General features: G+C 54.2%; 2 protein-coding genes across 4 annotated transcripts in view; one reads left to right on the forward strand and one right to left on the reverse strand.

Moving 5' to 3' along the window:
• Positions 1-275: 275 nt before the first annotated feature.
• Positions 276-7,900, forward strand: NTHL1 (nth like DNA glycosylase 1). 2 transcript variants are annotated; one of them, XR_003256638.1, is made up of 6 exons: positions 375-550; positions 2,698-2,868; positions 3,435-3,594; positions 5,450-5,555; positions 6,247-6,674; positions 6,764-7,900. XR_003256638.1 is itself a non-coding variant. In XM_026085676.1 (5 exons), the coding sequence occupies exons 1-5, from the start codon at positions 476-478 to the stop codon at positions 6,368-6,370; spliced, it is 636 nt and encodes a 211-aa protein (XP_025941461.1). In that variant the 5' UTR covers positions 276-475; the 3' UTR covers positions 6,371-6,750. The 2 variants fall into 2 exon arrangements, 1 of the variants encoding a protein (XP_025941461.1); XM_026085676.1 differs by lacking the exon at positions 6,764-7,900 and having other exon boundaries at positions 276-550; positions 6,247-6,750.
• A 2,314-nt stretch (positions 7,901-10,214) lies between these two features.
• SLC9A3R2 (SLC9A3 regulator 2) overlaps positions 10,215-23,419 on the reverse strand; it is a 29,242-nt gene continuing 16,037 nt past the window's right edge. Inside the window, exons 3-7 of one of the 2 annotated variants that reach the window (XM_026085650.1) lie at positions 21,333-21,509; positions 17,262-17,415; positions 14,865-14,908; positions 14,086-14,148; positions 10,215-10,723 (exon numbers count right to left, since the gene is read on the reverse strand). In XM_026085650.1, the coding sequence (XP_025941435.1) occupies positions 10,565-10,723; positions 14,086-14,148; positions 14,865-14,908; positions 17,262-17,415; positions 21,333-21,509 (597 nt within the window). In that variant the 3' untranslated portion in view covers positions 10,215-10,564. The remainder of the gene's footprint in view (positions 10,724-14,085; positions 14,149-14,864; positions 14,909-17,261; positions 17,416-21,332; positions 21,510-23,419) is intronic. The other variant, XM_026085658.1, reaches the window with a different exon arrangement.

Genomic DNA, 23,419 nt, shown 5'->3' on the forward strand with positions numbered 1-23,419 from the left:
GGCCTGCCCTCCCCGGGGCGGGCGTGATGGGCACGTATCCAGCCCCGAGGGATCCCCCGTCACCGCGGCCTGCGGGGGCCCGACGCGCCGTGGGGGGGGGGGCCCTTGCCTAGGGGCCGCTCCCGCCCCGTCAGCCGCCGGGTGGCCCCGGGCCGCTGGAGCAGGGAGGCACCAAGGGATGCGTTGGGATTGCGGGAAAGGAGAATCCGCCCCGCGTCACGCTCCCCTGGGCCGAGGCCGGGCGCGCTGATGGGGAGCCAAGGCCTCGGTCTCCCCCAAAAAGCCTCTCCCGTCTCTTGCAGCGAGCCGGGCCGCCGGTGCGGCCCGTGTCCCGAAGCGCAGCGCGAGGGGGAAGAGCGTCGCTATCGCCTATGAATCTGCGCAGGGGGATGGTGCTGAGGAGGGGGCGCCTGAGCCTAAGAGGCCGAAGTGGGAGCCGAGGAACTGGCGGCAGCAGCTGGAGCGTATCCGGGAAATGAGGAGCAGCAGAGATGCTCCCGTGGATCGGATGGGAGTGGAGAAGTGTTATGACAGCAGCGCGCCTCCGCAGGTAACAACGCCCTGTTGCTCTGCTCAGTGGATAGGCACGTGAAAATACAGCCCTGCTTTTACAGCCTTCTCGTCTCCTTCATGCTCATCAGCACAGCCCGTTCTGCACTCCTAGAAGGTGGAAGAGATGTTGCCCATGGTTATGTCCCGGTCTGGATATCTCCAGCACAGAAAAAAAAGGCAGGACATATCAGGACTCTAGGCTGGGATCAGTCCCATGAGAGGCTGCTGCACAAGTGTGTGTATAAGAGAAACAGTTTATCCTGCTGGGGCAGGAGAGTCAGCAGCTCCCTCTCCTATACCCGGCTCGTTGGCTTCAAGGGGTCCTTACAGAATGGCAGTGGGTGTTTGCTGAGTTGTTCTTCACTCACGTTCAGCCCATGCTTGGCGTTAGAGGCTGACTAGCAAGCACAGCTGTGAAAAGCCCTTGTCCTCTGCTTAAACTGCTGTCAGAAGAATTGTCAGGATGAACCAAGAGTAGGAGCTGAGGCAAAAATATTATGATTTTGGACTTGGAGTGAAAACCCTGAAAATGTATTGTGGCAGCACTGTCCTTTGGGGTAGGCTGGAAGAGCATGAAGGCATGTCCTTTTTTTCTTAAAAATCTCTGTAGGCATCTCAGGAAAGTATGTAGCAAGATGACTCTGTGATACGGAGGAAAAACAGAGCACAGGGAGAAGGCGAGGGCAGCTCAGGGAAACTTTCCAGGCTGCTTTTATACTCTTCAGAACAGCACAGAACCATAGATTGGCTTCCTCCCCTCTCGTGATTCACTTTTAAGGAGATACTAGTTGAAAGGAAGGGCCATGCTGGGGATGGCACTGTGCTCCCCGAGCCTGGGAACGGAATCAAAGGCCCCAAATGACACCACCCTCCAAGGGGAGCATTTCCATCAGTACAAAAAACAAAGCGGAGCAGGGCCGTGGTGCAGTGCTGGGACCCGAGGCTGTAGGGACGCACTCTCCATGCGCATCGTTCGTGTGGGACCATGGAGATAACCAGCAGGCAGACTCGGGAGAGCAGCGTGAGCTGTGTACTCCGCGCCGACCTGCAGGGCTCGGAGGGAGGGATCTTCAAGAAACAGCTGCATGGCTTCATTGCATGTAATACTCTCCCTGTCGCTGGGGTCGTGTCTGGCGCTTGGATCCCTGGTGAAAATGGTCAGCTTTGACTGCAGCTTCAGGCAGTGTGTGATGCTCTGCAAACATGTGGGCCAGCACCAAGTGCTGCAGTGGGGCCAGGGGGAATGACAATGCATGATTAGGAAATAACTCTTTTCCCTGGGGGAGCAGAGCTGTTCCTTCCGAGATAAAGTAGATATTGTAACCCTCAGTACAGCACCAATACTCTTCACACAGCTTCCACGCTCTTAGATTTTTTCCTGGTGTGCCTACCGGTTTGTAATTTTTGCTCGCAAGGGAGCTGGAGGAAGGATTGTAACCCACGTTATCCTGCACCTATCCCAGTTATTTACACCATCCTCCTGATACTGGTGAGGAAAGGTAGGACCATAGGGCAGAATCACATCTGGGAAAAAATCAGTTGAAAAACAAGAGATGAATGGTCTGGGCCAAACGCTGCATGATTGCATCAGAGGAACTTTGCTGGTTGCTGCGCGCCATTTCCTGATCTCTGCTTGTTATCCCACTTCTTTAGGATGGGTTTGCTAAGGAGCTCATTAGGGTCAGATACTCAGTTCCTACTGAAGTGTAGTGGAAAGGGGACAGGATTTTCAGAAGCTACTTTAGAGCACAAGTTGCATGAAAAGTTGATGGGCGTTTGCACTTCCTGTGAAATCTCCTAAGAGTACCAACACCAGGAAAAAATTTGTCTGGCCCTCTGTGGCTAAGCACTGAAATCCTTGCATACGAGATCCCACTAGACAGTAGCTGCTCTCTGCCCTTTCACACATGCTGATTGCTTAGATTGGAGGCGTTTCTTCTCTCCCCTTTTTATATGGTGGGGAAGTAAAAGGTTATTAATTTCTGTTGCTGCCTTGCAGTCTCTTCTGGGTGGATGTGGCTGAACCAGGGTCGCTCTCTACTGTGCACTGGAATGAGGATGCCACTGGGTTGGAGAACCCAGCCCAAAAGCTGGCAGGATCCTCTCAGAGCCCTTTGGGTGTCTCACTGTCTCCCCTTCCCCCAGGTTATGCGCTACCAGGTTCTGCTGTCGCTGATGCTCTCCAGCCAGACCAAAGACGAGGTGACATCAGCAGCCATGTTGCGCCTGAGGCAGCGTGGCCTCACAGTCGACAGTATTTTGCAGATGGATGATGTGACGCTTGGAGAGATCATTTATCCTGTAGGATTCTGGAGGGTGAGTGCAGGATCGTAGCAGCGCCCGACGTGCGTGTAGAGGAACCCCCTCCACCTTCCTCTGCTCTCATGCAGCTGCCCGAGACATCTCAGAGGCCCAGGGCGGAAGGCAAGGCGGGTGCTGGCTCAGCCTTCGCAGCCTCTGCGTCATGGTCAGGAGCTGTGCTGCAGGCAGGTGGTGAAGGCAGTAGGTGGGTGTGAAGCTGCCCCGCTCCTGAGAGACGCGTCCCCAGCCTGTATTCAGCCTGTGTTTGTGGTGGCGTTTTCATACCCCTTGGTGAGCTTTACTCTGGAACATTGTGTTTTATGCCAAGCTTAGCAATTTGTATCCACAGCAGGATTGCTTGCTGCAGTGCCTTGAGCGTGCAGAGGAGGTTAGATCTAACCATGTTTCAGCATTTTGCTTTCAAGGAGAAATCAAAGACCTCTGTCTCCCCTCTGCAAACTCAAGTGCATGGCCTCACGTGTAACATACGCTCAGGAATGGGTTGTTTTCTGAGCTGTTTTTCTTTTTTCCTGGTATTGGAGGGGAACTTAGATTTTCTGCCTTTCCCTTTGGTCTTTCAGAACAAGGTGAAGTACATAAAACAGACGACAGCCATCCTGAAGCAGAAGTATGGGGGCGACATACCAAGTACTGTGGAGGAGCTGGTGAAGCTGCCAGGAGTTGGGCCCAAAATGGCCCACTTGGCTATGCACATTGCTTGGAACAATGTGTCCGGGATAGGTAGGTTGGACCATGTTCTCCACATTCCTCTCCTCCTAGATCCTGCCTGATCCATTCCTGGGGCAGAGGAGAAGCACTGCAAGCATTTCAAGCTGGGTAAACTGCCTGCCCCAGTACCCTGATAGCATCGCTTCAGTTTAGCCAGCTGCAGACTAAGTTTTGTATTTGTGTGGGTGAAGGACACAGTTCTCGACCACTTTCAACTGATGAGTTGCTACGAGTTAAGCATGGACCCAGCTAGGGTTTCCCCACAGTTGATAGCAAATATCCCCAAGGGCAGTCAGCTGCCTCCCCTCAGATGCTGGTGGGCAGTACAAGTATTGCCTAGTTGGTAAGCATCCAAAAAGATGTGCTAGTAGAATAATGCTTTGACATCTCCTTCATGTCAAATGAGATAGAGTTGGGGAAAATTTTGTGATTTGAGGATAATTTTATGTTAATCTGAGTTTATTTTTTTTAACCAATGTTGTTTCTGCTTAAACAAATCTCATATGGGATTTTTGTTGGGCAAGCTGTAAGAGGGCAGCAAAAGCAGGTCTTAGTTTCCAGTGGCAACCATTTGAAATCGGTAGTTCCTGATGAGTTGTGGAAGGATTTGGTTCCAGGCAGTCTGTGACTACTGACTTTCTGATCTTTAGTTCCCGTGGCTGGATGCTTAGCTGTCTAGTAGGCTTGTGACAACAGGTACAGTTGTTTCTTTGCCGTGTTTCTTGAGCTGAGAGCACAGCGAGCGCTTAGCTGTCCCCCTGTGGAACCGGGTGCTTTAGCACCGGGAGTCTGGGAGGAAGTCTGTGGTGGAGGTGGGCCTGGGACAGACCCAGGCCGGATTCGTTTCTGCACAGTGTTTGTTTTGAAAGTGCAGATGGGAAGGTGGCTGAGGTGCTGCCTGCAGCAGCCGGCAGATGGGGCTGGATGATCGGCTGCAGCGCTCCGGTAGGCCACGCAGCCTGGGGGCCTCTGGGGACAGATTAATATTCCAAGTGTATTTGCCGCTTAATGGAGGAGCCCTGGGAAAGCTGGTAATGGTGCCACCTGATGAATGACTCCTGCTGAAGCGAGTATGCAATCCCAAGGTCAGCGCGGGCAGCAGCTGACTCCTGCAGCCCCACTGGTGACCGTCAGCTGTACAAAATGCGGTTCTTGTGCTAGATTCAACGGCATTTTAGATCTCTCATTCTCCCCCTGCTGTGGGGGAGGGAAATCTAGAGGGAGCCAAACTAGCCAACTGTTTTCCAAATAATTGTGTGTTCAGTTTTGATTTAGGAGGCAAGACTTAAGTCTTCCTGTTTACAGCAATTTCCTGGGTTTTGCCCAATTAGCCATAGAGACAGGTTTATCGCTGCTGATCTAACAATAATATACTTTGCATTCAGAGCTTTCTAGCTCAAAGCATTTTATAAACATTCGTTTAAGCCTCACAAACCCTCTTGTCTTAGTAGGTATTATGAAATGTGTTTTCCATCTGGGTAAAGGAAGGGGCAGAGATTGCAACTTGCATAACATCAGCTGAAACACACAGAGGGAGAGAGCCCAGGACCCGCTGCCCTGTGCCTGCTGGATCATAGCACCCAAACCTTTGTAGGCAGGCTATGTCAGAGTGTGTCCGTATGGTGCTAGCTGCATGGTGTGAGATATCCATCCCCTCTGCTTTTGGCTCTGGTCTTAGGAAGAAACTAGCATGTTTGTTCTGACAGTGACCCTTCCTTTCCATTTTGCCTGCCCCATTCCCGTAGGGCCATGAAGGAAGCCCACTGCAGGGTGTTGCAGCTGGTTTGCTGCAACAAGCAGCCTTGGCTGTGCTGTCTCCATTCAGGCATGCCTTCCCCCACCCAAACTCTGCGATCTCCCATGCTAGGTGTGGACACCCACGTGCACAGGATCACAAACAGGCTGAAGTGGGTGAAGAAGGAGACCAGATCCCCTGAGGAAACTCGGGTGGCACTGGAGGACTGGCTGCCCAGGTGAGATCTGACACCCCAGTCTCCTTTCTCCATACAAAGCCCCTCGTGCTAGTTGCAGGAACTGTATCTGCCCACAATCCTGCTTATGGTATTTTCAGTGACTGCAATCCAGGTCTCTCTTTTTTTTTTTTTTTAATGGGGGACTAATCCACTAATGCTCCCAGAGAGCAGCAACAGCATCTCAGCTGCTTCCCTGCTGCCAGATGTGTCAAACATCACTATTGCAGCAAAGTACCTGGAGGCCTTGATGCTAGTCTCTCTTGCCTAGATGAGCTTACCATGCTCCAAACCAGGTGTTTTTCCACATGTGACCTTGCTGAGCCTAATAGCCACAGCAGCATCAGACCATGGTTGGATTCTAGCCTTCAACGATGCTTAATCTTCTGCAGTGAATGCTAATCGACAGGTAGCGCCTCCTGGTCTGTCACATCTCCATGTCTGGCCTGTGCCTTAGCACAAGACAATGACCCCATGCGCTTCCTTTGTCCCATGTCCCCCCCTGCCACCCCCATTTCAGAGGGATAAGGTTGGGAGGGCTGTACTAAGCAGCAGGCTGGGACCCACCTCCAGTAGGCTTGAGGAGCCAAATGGAACAAGCCGTAGGGGGAAGGTACCCATTTAAAAGCATGGACTGTTCTTTAACACCTCTAAACAACTGCACTGGATTGCTCACACTCTCTTCTCCCTGCAGGGATCTCTGGAGGGAGATAAACTGGCTCTTGGTGGGCTTTGGCCAGCAGACCTGCCTGCCCGTGAACCCTCGCTGCAGAGAGTGCCTCAATCAAGACATTTGCCCAGCTGCTAAGAGACGCTGACAGATCAACCAGTCTTCCTAGTGCAACAGAGCTGCTTCAGCMCAGCAGCAGCCCAGAGCTGAGCCCCAGTATGGACGTTTTGCATGGCGCTGAGTGTGCGACTGCAGGGAAAGAGGAGCTGCAGCCAGCTCAGCTCTCTGGGGAGGGAGAAGCTTGCCTYGCAATGGCTGAGCTCTCAGGAAGGAAAAAGTGTCTTTAAAAGTGCATCAGTCCTGCTGCATCAGTGCTGCAGGCTCCAGGTCCTGTTTGAATGCCTGTGCATGGCGCAGGAGAGCAGCAGGCTATGCGGCGTCAGGAGCAGCTGGTGAGAAACCCTTTGTCCTGCAGAACCTGCTGCTGCTTGTAAATACACATTTAATAAAAGTGAGGGGTTTTTTTTATTTCCACCCGTAGGGTTTGCTGGCATCTCTGCAGCGCAGRGCAGGGGGAGGAGAGTACTGGTGACCTCACCAAAGCATGAGACCATAGCAACCAGCCCTGCCAGCTGAGAGCAGGCAGCACGCAACATGCCAAGTCGCCTGCCTGGCCTTGGCAGAGAGGGACACTGCATTTAACAAGGTACAGCCAAAGGTTTCACAAGCAGGATCAGAGGCGGCCACTGCCTGGACAAGCGACCTTTGAGTCCTGGTAGCACAGGGAGCCCGGGGGAACACAGAGCACAGTGGGCAGCAGACAAGCCAGCCAGGCTTTACTCTTTATTGCCACTTTAGCCAAACACAATTATTTTTGCTCTGAATGAGCTCAACGAGACAGACTGATCCAGGCAAAGCTATTCAATTTAAGGCCCCAGTTGGGCAGCACTTAACTGTGTATTTAAATCCCACAGCAGGAGCTGGAGATGAGCAGTGCTTGCTTGAAGGCAGGTAGCACTGGGGACAATGAAACAGCTGCAGCATTAACATTTTTCTCTCTTTATCTAAGAAGTTGTAGTGAGGCTCTCTCTGCTTTCAGATTTCTGATTTATGCTTAGAAAACCTAGTATAGATCTTKGAGTCATCCAAAAACTATCTATCATCCCCTAAAGAGAAACCAAGACTCTTACACATTGGTTTTGTGTGTGCTAGGAGGGATTACAGTAGCTCCAGGATCCAGGCTAGCACATACCTCAGAAGCTGACAGAAGGGACACCAGCAACACTTGTGTTTTTTTGTTCTTCAAAGAAAGGGCAGTGCTGACTTCACTGTAGAGCTTCAAAGGGCTAATTTCAGCTACTCTTTAAACAGGCAAGGGAGGAAGCAAAGCACTAAAGAAGGATGTAATTCCACTCTGAAGTTGCCTACCAAACAGATGAAGAATGAACAAATAAGTTGTACGTGGCAAAACCAAGTTTATTACTGACATTACAGTGTACATTATGTTTTTACAATGCAGCTAACAGCCTTACACTTTACTGATTTCTTTTTTCCAAGTTAAATGTACAGGAACTGAATAATTACTGCCGAGCTACAAGATGTCAGAAATATAAGTGCTTTAACCAGGAGCAGTTTCCATGGACTAAGCAGAGATTAAGATTTTAAAATCTTATCAGTACATATTTGCACACCTGATTTCTTTTGATCTGCATTCAAAACCACATGTTCTTTCCCCCCCCCCCCCCCCCCCCCCCCCCCCCCCCCCCCACTACACTGGTCCAGTCTTGTATGAGAAGTGTGGTATTTACAAATACTTCTTTGCTTTCTGACATACGTCATGGCTTGTGACAATTACTTCATAATGTAATGGGGAACGCTGTGCCCGTCGCAGACTGTGACACTGTCTGAGGTTTGGCTGTGCAGGCACCGAAAGTAACGCGCATACCATGAAAAAGTAGGGATTCTTCAGTAGATTACAGATTTCTTTTGGAAGCAAATGTTTTCTGTGGCCAACAAGAGAGGAGCTAATTGTCTTTGAAGTGTAGYAGGGAAGAGGCATCTCGTTAACGGCAGAGTCCCAGAGGGAGGAAAACCTCCCCACATCCTGATCCATCAACCTGCTCCCAGTCTCATCACCAATAGCCGAACACCTGCACCAGTTCCTCTCCAAAATCACCTTTAAACTTGTTCATCCCTTCAACGTTTTGCACTTTCACAACAGAGAAATCATGTCCTTCAGCCCCCCCCGAGGGTTTCCATGTTCTGGCAGCAGCTAGCTAGCAGCCACGCGCATCAGCTGYCCCCGCAGCGAAGCCCAGTGCCCCGGACTCCACTGCTGCCCTCCCCGCTGCCCCTCAGCCCCCCCATGCTGCGCCGAGACGGAGTCAGCTGCTGAGGAGAGCAGTAAATGTTATAAGGCACCTTTTAGCTCAATATATACGGAATATACACAGAACCTTCACAATATCCATAGTGCTCCAACTAAACCAAAGGCCAGTCATTCGCAATACCGCAGCTCTGGAGAGCAACAGGGCAGCCTGAGCCGCGCGTTTCATTCGAAACGGTCATCGGCTCCCGTGTTATTGCCACCATTTGCATTTCGCAGGGGAAAGTGGTTTTGTTCTTGACTGTCCCACTGTGCCCAGTCCCTTCCAAGTGCTGCTTTGACATTTGGTCTGAAATACGTGGCAGCCGCAACAGCCGGGCTTGGGGAATTATCAGAGCTTGGTAAGAGGGAACGGGAACCCTCCAGCCCTTCGTGGCCTGGACCCTTCCCTGGTAAAACACCTCTGGCAGGAAGCTGCTAGTGTTTTATCCCATCTTAGTCATCTTCCCTCGTTTCAGCCAAAGGAAAGCAGTAAAGAGCTTTAACTGGCTTAATCAGTAATGCTTTAAAGATACATTTTAAGGACCTAATGCTGAGAGCAGGGTGTTTACAAAGGAGGGCAGAGGAAGCCAAAGCAATTGCCCACGACACCAGACTGCTGCCTGCTCCCCAGCCAGCCCTGCGGAGACCCCCTCGCTCAGCGGGCACCGCTTCGGAGGACGAGCTCGCGTCCCCCCGCTCATCCCGCAGCAGCGCGACGGACAGCAGACAGACGGGAAACGCGGATGGAGGGAGAGCAGCAGAAGTGGGGAGAAAGGAAGGTTTTAAATACCAGGTCAGAGGTAACAAACCAGGTGGGAGCTGGGCTCCGTCCCGGACGCGGCGCCCGCGCGCGGAGGGGCCGAGCCCCGCGTTGCGGAGCGCCAAGCCCGCTGCTGGAGCTGGATCCCCACGGCACACGGTCGTTCCTGGCTGCCAGCTGATGCTCCCTTGTGCTCTTTTCGAGTCCGTCTGAAGAGCGGAGTTTGTAGCACCTCGCGGCTTTGGTCCTCTCGCAAGGCCTTCGAAGCCGGGCTGCCGAGGCAGATCCTCGCGCTGCCGAAGCGAAGCGCTGCCGGGAGCACGGACTCGCCGCTACCCTGAGCGGGGACGGCTTCACCTCGTTCCCCTCCCTTCCCYGTGCCAGTCATTGCTGCATTTGATTATGCAAATCATGAGGCCTGTGGCATTTGGGCTGCTGGGTCTGTGTTTTGTTTTTAAATCCTGCCATCTCTTCTCTGCAGAGCGGTCTGGAGGGAAGGGGGAAGGGGGGAGAAAGGGGCTTTTACTGCCTTGGTAGAAGGCGCTGGTGGGGAGGGAGGTTCCTGCACTAACTAGAAACATATGGGGCTTCATTTAAAACAAACAGAAAAATCTTTTTCATTTCAATAGCAAAGCCAACAAGAGCAATTTACAGCCACTGTCCATTTTCCCACGATGTGAGTAGTTAGTGCTGCAGACTGGGTGCAAGGGAGGGGGCTGTCACCAACATCCCAACCTCTTCTCTGGACTCCCTTGCCCAAGGCGAGGGACACGAGGACGTAAGACATTTGCACAGGGGCACAGAGCATCCCACGGGGCTCAGTCTGGGACACTCACAAAACCAAAACAAAAAAAACCCACAAAGTAATAAAAGCCTAAATTACGCAGGTAAGAAACAAGAGTTAAACTCTTCCAGTCCTTTCTCAGCAGGAACAGGGAACTGCAGGCAGCCAGAGCAAGCAAGAAAAGGAGCTTTGGTCACATTCGTCTTACGAGAATCGCTGGTGAGTAACGATAATAATAATAACAACAATAATAATAATAATAAAAAAAGGACTTTAAAATACGCCTCATAAAAGCAACCAGTGAAGAGCAGAGCACAAAGCATCTCACATGGACACTGAAGACAGGGCCTAGGCACCTCAGAAACGTCCGGGCCAGGGAGAGCCAAGTGCAGGGAAAGGAGACAGGGAAGAAAGGAGCCGCTAGCAAGGCTCAGAAGTTGCTGAAAATCTCTCGTTTCTTGTTCCAGTCCATCTGCGGAGCCCTCTTCTTCACCCGCTTGGCGCGCACCTTCTCCTTGGCCTCTGCAGCCGTTGGGCTCAGGGTCAGCCCGCTCTCCTCAAACGGGTCTTTCTTTTCCGACTCTCCGTCCTGGGTGGGGAGGGGGAGAGAAGACGTCAGATACGAACGGTTTCCCCRTTGCGCAGGACGCGAGCCGGTGGAAGAGGCTGCCCGGGGCAGCGTGCCCCACGCAGGGAGAAGCATGGACCGACAGACACACGTGCGCACCGAAACCTGACCCCTGGACAGAGCGTCCACCCTGCGGCTGCCGGGGAGGTCGCGTTGTCCTTTAGTGTTTTAGCTGGCATAACCCTGCTGAGAAGCCAGAAGCAAGCCCTTCCCGGAGCGTGCATGACAAGCGAGCTCATTTTTGGGGGCAGAAAGTCAAAGTCCCTCCCCCGTGTCGTGTCTGTGGCTTAACTGGCAGCAGCAGTATCTGTGTGGCCACAGAGTTGATTGCTACATCACTTTTTGTGGGTTTTTGCCCTCCTGGAGAACGTGCGGCTGCCATGACTGGAAGTGGAAAAGCAGAACTACGGAAGCTGTTGCCAAAGGGAAAACAAACTGCTCTGCTTTTCTTCTGGAAAAGCACAAATAAGTGCCTGGCGTTGGCAGAAAGTATCGACAGGAGGAAGCAAGCTGGATGGGCCTTCCGGAGCGAGCCGCGTAGGTGTTAAGCAGGTCCTTCCCCGCCTCTGCCTGACCGGTCCGCCCRTTCGCTCCCGGAGCGCCAGCGGTTGACCCGAGCGAGGAAGTGGCGATGCGCCGGTGCAGGGCAGACAGCAACGCCATCCCGCCTTTCCCATCAGCCGTGCCCAGCCACAAGGTACCAGTGCAGGCAACGTTTGCTTCGGGAATTGTATTGAAAACAGCATCTTTCCATCTGCCTAATAAAAGGGCTTTTATGATAAGAGAATTCACTTTCCTTTCTGAAGTCACTGCCGCAATGTGCCAAAAATCCCAGCTGCCTGTAAACCAATCCTGACCCTCTTGTTTCTATAGCAGGTGAAAGATGGCCATCAAGGCCACAGGGTACAATTAACATGCAGGTTTAAACACTTTCTGCTACATCGGTATTTGTCTTCTGGAGGATTTCTGACAAGCTTTTACTCCATTTTGTCCCTGCTGAACAGGGGTTCCTCGCTGGCTCTCCCAGGCCCTCGCATCCCGCAGCGGAGCCTGCCCRGCAGAGAAGCACCTTTGCTGCTGGGACTTGTTTCAGCAGAAGCGGTTCGGTGGCACGTTCTACAGCCAGCGTAGTTTAAAGCTTCTGCTTCAGCGATCGCACCTGTATTGAGGCTTTGTCAGCGATCAGCACTTAAACAAGTGCTGTTTTCGGTGTGGCGAAGGCCCGAGCGCCCAGCGGGAATGCCGGATCCGGGGAGCGTCTCCCCGGGCTGCGCCTGTGCTTGCACAGGAGAAGCGAACGGCAGCGTTTTGCACTCGCTACACTCGTGTAAACAGCTGACAAACCAAGACCTAAAGTTTTAAGGAAACATTTTAAAGCCTGTCTCCTAGCACCGTTCCCCTAAAGTGCATATGAAACTCTAGAAAGAAAGTGCTTTAACGAACCATCCCGTTAACTATGGGCAAGGCTTGCAGCAGAGCTGTCTGAAAGGTAACGGCCCCAGCTCTGACTTTGCTCTGGTTTGTTAACACAAACTGAAACTGGTGGTGGTTTAAACAAGCGTACCAAGCTACGAGCTGCGGTGGCGGAGAAGCAGACAACCCCCTCCACCACCCTCCTCCAGGGACGCTAGTCTCTAGCGAGGAGGTGGGACAAGCTCCCAAGTGGCCCAGACATGCCTCAAAGGAAGCAACTGGTGCGTTGGGGCGCTGCGATATAGACGGCCCGATTCCCCAGCGCAGCCAGCACCAGGTCTCACTGAACACCATCACTGAGAATCACGACATGTGTTATTTAATGTCCAGACGGAAACAGAGATGCTAGACTGGAGACATCGGGCCCCCGTTCCCAGATAGAGCTGGTGCCTGCAGTCTCCAAGACCAAGAGGTTTTAGAGTTTCTGGRTTTTCAGAGGTGGCTGCGTAAGCGCTTGCTGGACGTCACGCTTCCCCTTCCAGATATCCCTAAAAAATCCGCTACTCATTATTTTAAGAAAAAACTGCTAAATTAATAACACAGAGTACCCATCTAATCACATTTATGCCTTGGGTTTACTTTGGGTTTCTCCTTCATCTTGCTTAGAGAGATCAGCCTGTTCTCTAGCCCAAAGCTCGTTCTGCGTTTGTTGTAATGTTGAAGTCAGGCTTTCTAACAGAAAAGCACAGATCTGGAAGCAACCCTCCGGGTCACCGAATCCAAGCTCCTCCTATCTTGAACAGCTACTTTGAATACTGTGATATATTTATTATGCTCCAAGCTGCCTTGTTCCTAATAGCATCCGAGGCCAGAACCTCGCAGCTCTGCTTTTCACAACCTTCGACTCTTTTCCTGCAGGCTCCGTCAGTGTAATTATACTTCAGATCTAAAACTATTTGAAGGCACCCTTTCATCTTACCCCTTGTTTCAGGCTATTAGAGCAAGAGTCGCCTTCCAGCAAGGCACCAATTAACTGCTGCAGTTATCCCTTGATGTTTTCCCTCTGTTCCAGTTTCAGGCAGTACCGTCGCCATCCCCACTAAGGTCACGGTGCCTGAAGGTATGAGCGCACCTAAGTCCTCTTAGAGGCAGGGTCTAACTTGGCCAAGAAGCATGCATTCGAACCCTTGCTAAACTTGTCTATTAATACAGCACATCTGCTGCTGCTGGCAGAGGCCACTTGCAGCCAGCGAGTTCTCTGTCCCCYGACAACGGGCGGAAAAACCGCGCAGCTCGGACGCTCGCTCGCAGAGCCAGGGCTTYGCTCACACGAGACAGAAACAGGCCAAGTAATTCCAACCTCTCAGCCGTCTTTTTAAACCCGGTTTAATCAAACTCTGTGCATTTTAGCTTCCGCGCATCTGAAAGCCAAAGAGCAGTAACAGAGAGCGTAATGGTATTTAATTCACATTTGAAGGTTGTTAAGCATTTCACATGCGGGTTTGAGGGGGGCGGTTTATAGATGGAGTTTACAGATAATCGCCCCTTCCCCTGGTGTTTACATCTTTGTGATAGCAGCTTGTACTGCTGCAGCACGCTTCAGCCTCAAGGATCCCGAGTCCTTAATAAACTACCTAAAGGAATTGTTTATGCGTCCCAGAAACGCAACCACCTCTGAGCTGGAACCAGCAGCCGCTAGTAGCTCATAGGTACATTTCATGAAGATTTACAGTTCCAGACACGAAAGAAAATTCTGTATTTTGATTATTTGATGAGTACAGCCATACCTAAGTCTGCAGGCTCAAATTCAAAAATGCATTTAAAGCCATTTTTACACAATATCACAAAGGTATGTACATACATAAATATGTAAAAAGAGGAGAGGATACATTTGGTTTTTTTTTTTTTACCTCTGATTCTTTCCCAGGACTTTGAAGGTCACTGTGAGATGAAGACGTGGATCCTCCATTCAGCTATTGGATATTAAAATGTTAATACAGTTTGCACAAAGACTGAAGGAAAAAAAAAAAACAAAAACCCAGCTCTGCAGAGAAATGCTACAGCCTCACGAGGAAAATCACAGCCAGCCCTGCCAGGTAGAGAATAACGCCTAGTTTTTCCAGAGACAAGGCCAGCTACATAAACAGCCTGAAAGGGAGGACTCTGAATTGGAGTGATGCTGTGTGTGCGTGTGTGTGATTTGCAAACGCACACGCCGCAGAGCCGACCCGAGCTCTGCAGCTCTCCCGCAGACCCGGGGGGAGAAGGGCCACCACTTTCCCCATCCGCCTGCCCCCGGCAGGACCCTGCCGGCGCTTAGCAGCTACTTATGTTCTCTGTCCCTGGGGAAAATCATTAAATGGGGCTGGAACCAGCCTCGTTTAACCCCCTAAATTAAAGCTGYGGGAGGAAGCAATTAAAATCAGCCAGCAGCAGTAAAGCTGAGCTAAACGAGCCCCTGGGACACCCTGAGGTTCCCTCTCCACTCCGCAGGCTGGCAAGTCATCCCTGCAGGCTCGCGTTTCTCCCCATCGCAGGCGAGACTCGGGAAAAGCTGGGATCCCAGGAGCCTGGCCTCTCCCCTTAGTCCTCCCCGATCGCCCCACGCGTTCTCCTAAACGGGGATAAACGGGGACGCCGCCCTGTCGCCCCAGCCGTCGGCGCGTGCCCGAGCGGGCCGATGACTCACCTGAGTCTGCGCAGATCCGTTCGTGATGGGCTGAGGTACCGCACCTACGGACCGCGCAGAGAAAACGCCTGGTAAGCGCACGCGGAAGGGCTCGCGGGCCTCGCGCGGCATCGCCCACCTCGCAGACGCGAGCCCGCCTTTCCCGGCGCCGAGGCTCCGGCGGCCGCCTCCGCGCGCTCCGCAAAGCCGGCGCGTCCCGTCTCCCGGGGCTGCAGCCAGGTTACCGCCCGGGCTGCTGCCGGGACCCCGCGCAAGCCCGTCCGCTTCCTCGCGCCCTCCGGGAAACCACGTTTTTTTAAAGTTCCCCTGGCTTCACTCGATTTCACTGTTTTCATCAGAAAAAAATTCCTTCCACGAACCACTTGGGGACCAAATAACTTCCTTCTATAAGCGCTAAATACAACACACTTCCATATTTTTTTTGAATATTAAGTAAATTTTCTTCAGAAGAAGAACAAGCTATTTAATCAGAAATCTGCAAACCAGTCCAACATTCTTTGCTGAAATCAGCATCTTGCTGGTTTCACAACAGCGGGTGGGAAATAACCCGCTCTTCATGTAACCGCATCTTTGCAGCTTTTTGTTTTTGCTCACTTCCAATGATTTGCACTAATAATATTCCATATAATGACAAATGTTATGCCRATGAGCTGCCAGTCGCCACTACCAAGTCATTGCTAAAGGCAGCCTGGGACAGATGAGACACTGGTTGTAACAGATGTGCTAATCACGTGACAGGATTAATAACTGAATTATCTGTCGAGAATGAATACTTCTTGGGGCAAAAGACTTCATTTTGTGCATCCCTCCGGCACGCAGAACAGTAAGAGACCTGTCTCAGCGGGGACCTCAGACTGCCACCATATTACGGCAAACGAGCAGAAGACGATGATGTGCGTGCACTGCATTGTGCAACACGAAATCCAGTGAAGCAAGAGCAGCGCCTGGTGCCAAGCACAGCTTGCAACTACAGAAACTCAGGGATGCTAATTTTACAGCCCCAAAGCCATTGTCTCAATACATCATCTAAGACATTTCTGGGCTTTCTTAAAGACGGATTTGGAGGGCTGCATCGGTGTGAGCTGTAGGGATTCCTACTGCAAGTAAGGGGACCTTTACATTAAAAAATAAAATAAAATAATTTTGAATGTGTGTTGGTGCAAAAGTCTCCGTTATGATGTTGGGATTCTTGAGCCTGGCGTGTCTGCAATCATCAGCCAGGCAGACCCAACTCTTAGCGATCCCTGAAGAAAAAGGCAAGGTGGCACACTATCAGTGCAGCGGGGAGTTGCAAAACCAAGGCGCAGCGCTTGAATATGTAACCGAACATCACTTGTGTGTCAGTAACCCCGGCTACGTCTCCACGAGCGGAGAACAACGGCTCCATTATTGCTTGTGCCAACAGACAACTCTCGCACCAGCTCCTCCTCRAACCGATTCGGAGCATCTGACACCGCTTTTGCCCCATGCAGTTCTCAGAACTGTTTGACCCATTTTTTTTGGACAAATCTCTCCATTGAGCATCTGACGAAGCCGAGCGATTGTCCGAGCCAGAATTCAGATCAGATAAGGAACAGCTGTATGGAGAAACAGAGCTCCCCATTGAGGCAGCCGGGAGGGAAGTATGCGTCGGGGGGAACGCGGCGCTCGCTCCCGGGATGGGAGGCTGCAGCACAACAGGTTGCAGAGTGGACGGGCAGCTTTCTCTGCCAGGTTTCACCGGCAAGGAAAACATTCGCTGCAACAGCTCTCCGTGTGATCGGTGTCGCGTGAAACCCTTCCCTTTGCGCGTACGTGGTGCTTGCTCTGGCGTTTTTCCGCACGCCCTCGGGCTTCCTCTGCCGGAGCGAGGAGGAGCGCAGGATTCACGGCGCTCTGCCTTCTCCCACGAGCGGGCTGCTCTGCTTCCTGGCCCCTGGGACCTTCCTGGGTGAGGCCACGGGACACCCTGTCTCTGAGGGTGCCGGACGTTGCGGCAGAAAACGGAGAGGCCTCTGGAAACTGCCATCGGTGACGCTTCTCCCTCGCCGGAGGTAGCTCAGCTCGAACCAGGTGGACTGGTCTCATCTGAGCATCTGCCCCACGGCTTGCAGCGCGAGCTCGCGGCTCGCCCCAGGATCCGGCTCTTGCCGAATCCCACCACGCTTTTTTGTCTCAACCATTTTCTGGCAGCCAGTTCCACAAGTTAATTATTCACCGTGTAAAAATAACAATTTATTTTTTTTGGCTGGATTAGGAACCATTCTCCCTATTTATAAATAGCTGGGTGGTGCTCAGGAAACTACTGAGGGATGAGGCAGAAGGGAAACATGACTCTCAGCCACTTCTGAAATCCCACCCAGTGTCACAGGGAGTCGTGGGAACGGCACCCGGCCGCCCAGGGAAGCCCGGTCTCACCTTTGGCGTGCTCCTCCGTGGGGGTCACCCCCAGCTTCTTGAAGTAATCGTCCGTTTCAGGGTCCACCACCAGGAGCCTGGCCTCGTTCTCTCTGGACTTGATGTGAGACACGACCTCCGAGTGCCTCAGGCCTTCCACGTTTATCCCGTTCACCTGCAAAGCGACGGCATCAGAGGCGGGTGCCCTCGTGCCAGCCCACCCCGGGGGCGAAACCCGGCGGCGCGGGGCGAGGACGTCTTCGCAAAGCGTCCGCCCGACGTCCCCCCGAGCCGCCCGYGGCCCTTCCCTCACCAGCCTGCCCGAACTCACGTCCTCCCCCCCAGGAACAGACCTCGGGGAGTCACGCTGCTGAATTTCCTTTGGGGTCATAAGAAGGCTACGGGCTTTTCCCTTTTTTCCCCCCCGCGGGCTGGTCGTGGCTTCCCACCAAGCTGCCCTTCCCTCCAAGGACCTTTGCGGGAGCATCGTTCTGGCGTGGGACTGCAAACCTCTGCCTTCGCCYCATATCCTGAACACACTTGTCGGAAAATCACAACTCGCCGTTGGAAAATCACAACTTGCCGGCATTCTCTACTATTACCTTATCTACCCAGTTCCTATGGAAACGCTCTGTTTCCCCTCTTTAATGATTTAAAATCCAGCAATCATCTCAGATTTGCCCCCAGGCATCTCGGATTCACCGCAGGGCATGAACACGCACACAAGCGACAGGGTGACAACTAGCTGCACCTTAGCTGCTCCGCGATACCTGCCCCAGGGCAGATTTAACCTCACATTAACGTGTGGCAATTTGTCCCTCAGCAAAAGAAAAACAAGAATTTCCCCTGACCCATAGAGCCGAGCAGCACGGAGCACTGCTGTCAGAATACGCGATGCACTGATTAATTTTTTCCTTTATTGCATGCTGTTTGCAACCTGCCAACAAACGTGATATTATTCTCTTGATTGTTCCAAACACAAAAAGGGAACAATTGTGATTTCTAGGCATTGTTCTTGGTGGGGAATGAATACACCCATTGTCCTGCATGAAAAGGTCTTGATACTGCCGAGTCACTCGCTGCTTATCGCTACGGGGCCTGCTTTTGTTCAACTCAATAAACCATTTTTAGTGCTCAATCCCTTTTCATTCACGGATAGAGCTCAAACCACTGTTTGTGGCTGGTCTTGCATTTTGCACTTAAGGCATCTGCCTGCTAGGCTGCAGAGCGGATGTGCTAACGCGGCTTTGACGGGAGAACACCAGGTACTGCTGAGTGCGTGGAGACCACCAGTACACGGCGTAATTAAATAATCGAGTCCTCTGAAAAACAGCTATTCTGTTACTACGACTTTCTGGAATAAATCAAAGACTTCAGAAATCCGTTCAGCACAGAAAGGCCTCAGTTATGATAACTGGACGGCAGTTTTTGTTTGTTTTTTTTTTAAGCCACGGGTAATTTTATAGCCATGCATACTTTCGACGGACACATCTGCTTTTCCGCAGGGCTCGAGCTGTCCAGGGATTACGAGCACCAACACGTTTCGCCTTCCCTCTCCTCCCGCAGACGGACGCCTTGCTCGCGCCCAGTGCGCGCGGGACGCTCGAGCGCAGGGCCGCCGGGGGCCGGGACGGGCAGCGCACCCCGAGTCGGGGCCGGGCACGCCGCCAGAGCCCGGCGGCSAGGGCAACCCCGGCGCCTCCCCGGGAAGCTAAGCCGTCTGCAAGTGCGGCTTTATCCTCAGCAGCACGCGCCCAGGGACTTCACAGCCAGTCCCAGATCACTGCAAGAAGCAGGATATTAGATTAAACTGGTCCCAGCACAGCTGTGAAGCCTCTTCCTGCAAAGCCCCAGCTGTTTCTGGGCCTGAAAAGCCTCCTGGGTCGTGCTGAGGCTGTTTGGGGTTTAGAGAAACTCCAGGAAAAGGGACAGGGCAGCTCTGCGGAGCTAGAGCTGAGCCAGCCCCAMGCTGGATTCCCCTCTGCGTTTTGGGTGCCGGAGCCCCCCTTTCCCCCCCAAACCTGCGGCRGAAGCAGCCCCTGCAGGGCCTCGAGGGCCAGGGCAAGCTGCAAGCTGCAGCCTGTGCCGGCAAGGCAAGGCAAGGGAAACAGCCGGGTCTCGTCCGGGCTCCCCCCCGGCTCCCCAGCGCAGCGGAGCCGCCGAGCATCAAATATTTACGAGCGCCCCGAAGAGGCAGCGCGGAGGGGATCGGGTTTCTCCGCTCRCCAGCTCACCTCTTCCCTCTTTGTGTGCGCCCAGCGCCCTGCCAAGGACCGATAAATAAATAACAAAATACCTCAGCGTGACATGCCGCCGCGGTGAACCGCTGCCGCGGGCGCCCCAGCTCCCTGCCCCCAGCACCCGGGCTGCTCCCGGCATTAAACATGCAGGCGGCAGGAGCGAGCGCGGACCCGGGCCTCCCGGGAACGACACAGACACCGAGCAGATGCCAGAAGAAAGAAGCAGGCGGCTCCCACCGACTCCTGAATGATTATTCATGGGCTTGGAAAGCAAGCGAGTGCTTTGGTCTTAACTCCCTTCTTCCCTAATTCAGTGACCGCTTGGCTCCGCGGGCTGGGAGTTTCCTTCCGAGACTCCAAAACTCTTTTCCCTCCCGACCTGGTGGGTGATGGCCATGGTTTGGTACCTGCAGGAGGGTTTTGAATTCACCCTGCTCCGAGGAGGGCCAACACGCAGCCCCCAGCCCGCGACAGGGCATCGCCCCTCCCTGGGACCGACCGGGCGTCACCACGATACAAAAGCTAAAGCAGTAATTTACGCTGTTGCAGGGGCACAGACGTATCTGCCGCTTTGTTAGCGCGTTGCTCACACCCTGCCCGGAGCACGCGCAGCTCCGAACGGGGAAACTTATTGCTCAGTGAAAACGGCAGGAGACAAACAAGCAAAAGGTAGGGCGATTCTCAGCCGCATCAAAAATTCTGTTGTTCAGCACTGAGCGAACAGGAAATCGTTTCCAAGAGCAATTTTTCCCCCCCCCCCCAGGTCTTTCACAGTCCACAGCTTCGTGTATTAGCCATCTCTCTGCAAGGCCTTTTCCCCTCCGCTCCCGGACGCCTGCCCTGCCTGCAGCACGTCAGCCGAGCCGGGCTGCGCCGAGGAGCTGCTGAAAGCCGCAGCRGGGGCGGCTGCCCGGGGTGCCGCATCGAAGAGAAGCAGGCTCCCTTCCGTAGTCCTGCTGCTGGCACCGGCGCTGTCTGTCCCTCTGCCCCTTCCGCTAAGGCGGGTAAAAACAGCTACAGGCAGCTCAGCATCGGCGGAGCAAGTGACGTCAAGCAAACGCCACCGCGCGTGAGGCTTGCTCCCCTCCGGCTCCGGGCTGCAGCGGTGCTGGAGGCGAGACGGGCGCCCACCGCGATGCCACCCTGAACAGGGGTGCACGGGTCTGGCACCCCCGAGCCGCCCAAGCCCATCGGCCAGACGGGCGCAGGGGCAGCGCGCAGCCCAGGCTCTCGGCGGGGCGCTCAGCCCGCTCCAGTCCTCCTGCGTGCCTCGCCGGAGCCAACGTCGTTATTTAGATTTCAGCGCGTACAAGCGCCTGCTTTTGATCAGCTGCGTTCAATTCAGCGGGGAGCGCCGAGCAGGCGGACCTCTGCCCTCCGCGATAAGGCAAGTGCTGCTGCAGGACTGCGAAGCCGCTTCCCAGAGCACCTCCAGCAGCCTCACGGCTCCACCAGCACCCGAGGCCAGATCCACGAAGAGCAGGCGCTTAACCCTAGCCAGCCATCCGCGTTAGGCATCTCCACGGGAGCCGGGCACTGAACGTCCTCTCCCACCCAGCGTCCCCACCTCCGCRCCGCACGCACACACCTTCGCTTTTTCTAGCGGAGGCAGGTTTGCTACYGCACTGAGCAGGAACACGCAGCGGAGCTGACAGAGAAGCTCCGAGACCTCCTAGACGCCCGGGAGAGTCGTGTCACTTCTGCTCTCCATCTCCCCCCTTGCAAAAGGGAGCTCGTCCYGCCGTGCTGCAAGGCTTTAAGGATCCCGGTGCAGAACGGGCCAAGAAAACCCCCCAAAGGCTTCCCAGGCCACCGGGAAGCGACCTGCAGACCCCCCCACCCAAGCCGTTACCTCCACGAGCCTGTCCTGGGGCCGCAGTCCTGCTTTAGAGGCTGGCGAATCCGGATCAACCGAGCGGATGAATTGCCCCGGCCTGGATTTCTCGCTGTGCAGGTTGAAGCCGTAGCCATTGGGGCCTTTCTTGAGGTGGCAGAGACGGGGACACAGCTCTTTTTGTCCGTTTAAATCCTGATTAAAAAAGAGGGGGGAAAGAGACTTTTTTTTTAATTTGCAGGTTTTGTTGTGTTTTAAAGCACATGCAATCAGAAATAAAGTTAACAAGGAAACTACATATCTGYGCACCGTCCTCCTGTTCCAGCTAAACGGGGCAGGTTAACAAATGAATTTCCTCTCATTGAGTCTATTTTAGAAAAGCAATTGTCCAAAACCCATTCCAGAGAAATCAAAAAAAAAAAAAAGAAAAAAAAAAGAAAATGCGTTTCCTTCATCAAAAGCAGCCCAGATAAAGCACGCCCATAAGCCGAGACTCGCGCTCCCAGCGTCTGGAGCCGAGTTTGCGGAGCCCCGCCAAGACCGCCCTCGGCAGAGAGGAAACGAAGCCGAGAGCCCGCGCAAAGAACACAGGCTTACGGAGACAATGTATTAACCTTAGTTATTTATTTAAGGCAGTGCCGTGCCCTTGATCCCACTGACATCAGCATCGCACGCAGCTACAATTATCTTCCTTGTCTCGGTGCCTCCCGGCGGCGAGGCTCTCGAGGGGCCCCGGGCACGGTGATCCCTGTTCCCACGTTTCGCGGAGCCGCTTTCCTTGCCCCCAGCGGGCGCYGGGTCCCTGCGGAGGCCGCGGGATCGTGCCCGGCCTCTCCTCGCGGAGGATCCTCTCCCCACGCAGGACACCGGCTCCGACACACCTCCCTGCACGCTGCCGTCCGAAACCCCCCCGTGGCATTAAGCTCCGGACACCCACCCCGATGCCCATTCCTCAGCCTTGGAGATTCTCCCTGCCGCCACGCAGCCGCTAGACGGCAGAGGACTGAATAAACCTAACGCTTCCCATTGCTCCTCACGGCTGCACTGCGACCCGCTTGCTGCTGCTCTCGGAGTTGTCTCCGTCTTTCCCGGAGCGAGTTGTCAAAATCCGGAGGCCTCACCAGCAGCAATCGAGTAATTCCTGCAGTAATTAGCCCCGCCGTCTCGCGCGCGTCGTTGCTGCCCATCCAGCCCAGCTCCGCGCCTCTTCTCCTGGCGCGCTGGGCCTGGAACGGCCGCCAGCACCGGCCCTTTCCCGCGGGGCTGCGGCTCGCCCCGGCAGTCGCCATCCTCTAGCAGGGCTCCGGCATCTTCCCAGAGCCGGATCCTGCCCGGAGCCCCTTTCAGCAGGTCGCTCCGCAAGCGGCCGAGGMGCTGCCGCGAATGCCGAGCAGACCCGAGCCCCCGTCCGCGGTGGCTTTGGCCGCGGGCGCACCGGCTGCCCGGCCGGGCGGATGCCGGCTCCATCCCGCCGCGCGGGGCTCCGGCCGCGTGCTTTGCCGCAGCTCCGGCTGAGCTGCCTCACCAGCAAAGCCCRAACAACCGCGGCGATTTCCCCTCCCGGTTGTTTCCCGCGGGYGCCCCGGGGAGCAGCGAGGAGCAGGGCCGCACTGGCGCCGCCAGCGCCGCAGCCTGGTCCAGCGCCACGCTCGCGCATCTCCCGCAGCAGCCGCTTTGCAAACAGAAACGCTTTCGCTTTTTTGCCTGTGGTTTAAGATAAACATTCCCCRTGGCTGAGTTTTAAATTTTGGTTGCGAGACGCGTTGCTTCCTTCCCCCTCCCAGGCTTCGGCTTTTCTCTCTTTTTCCTCAAGTCACGTTTGCGGCGGAGTCTCTTGCCGCCTTTCTTTCGCGATGAAAAGCCCGGGTGGAAACCTCCCTGACGCCCCGTCCCGGCCAAAAGGCACGGCGCAATAACGAGCGYGGCGCAGCTGCAATAACGAGCGCGGCGCGACCGCCCCGCGCCAGGACGAGCCGCCCGGCCACGTTTGCGTGCTGCGGCCGCCCCRCACCACCCGCTCCACGGGGCTCGGAAGCTGCCGGCTTTGCAGGAAGGGCCGCGTGCGCCCGGTCGCTGACCCCGAGCCGTGCGGACACCACCTGGGA

The sequence above is a fragment of the Apteryx rowi genome, unplaced genomic scaffold (genome assembly GCF_003343035.1).
Source record: "Apteryx rowi isolate R43461 unplaced genomic scaffold, aptRow1 scaffold_119, whole genome shotgun sequence".
In the NCBI taxonomy this organism is placed as follows: Eukaryota; Metazoa; Chordata; class Aves; order Apterygiformes; family Apterygidae; genus Apteryx; species Apteryx rowi.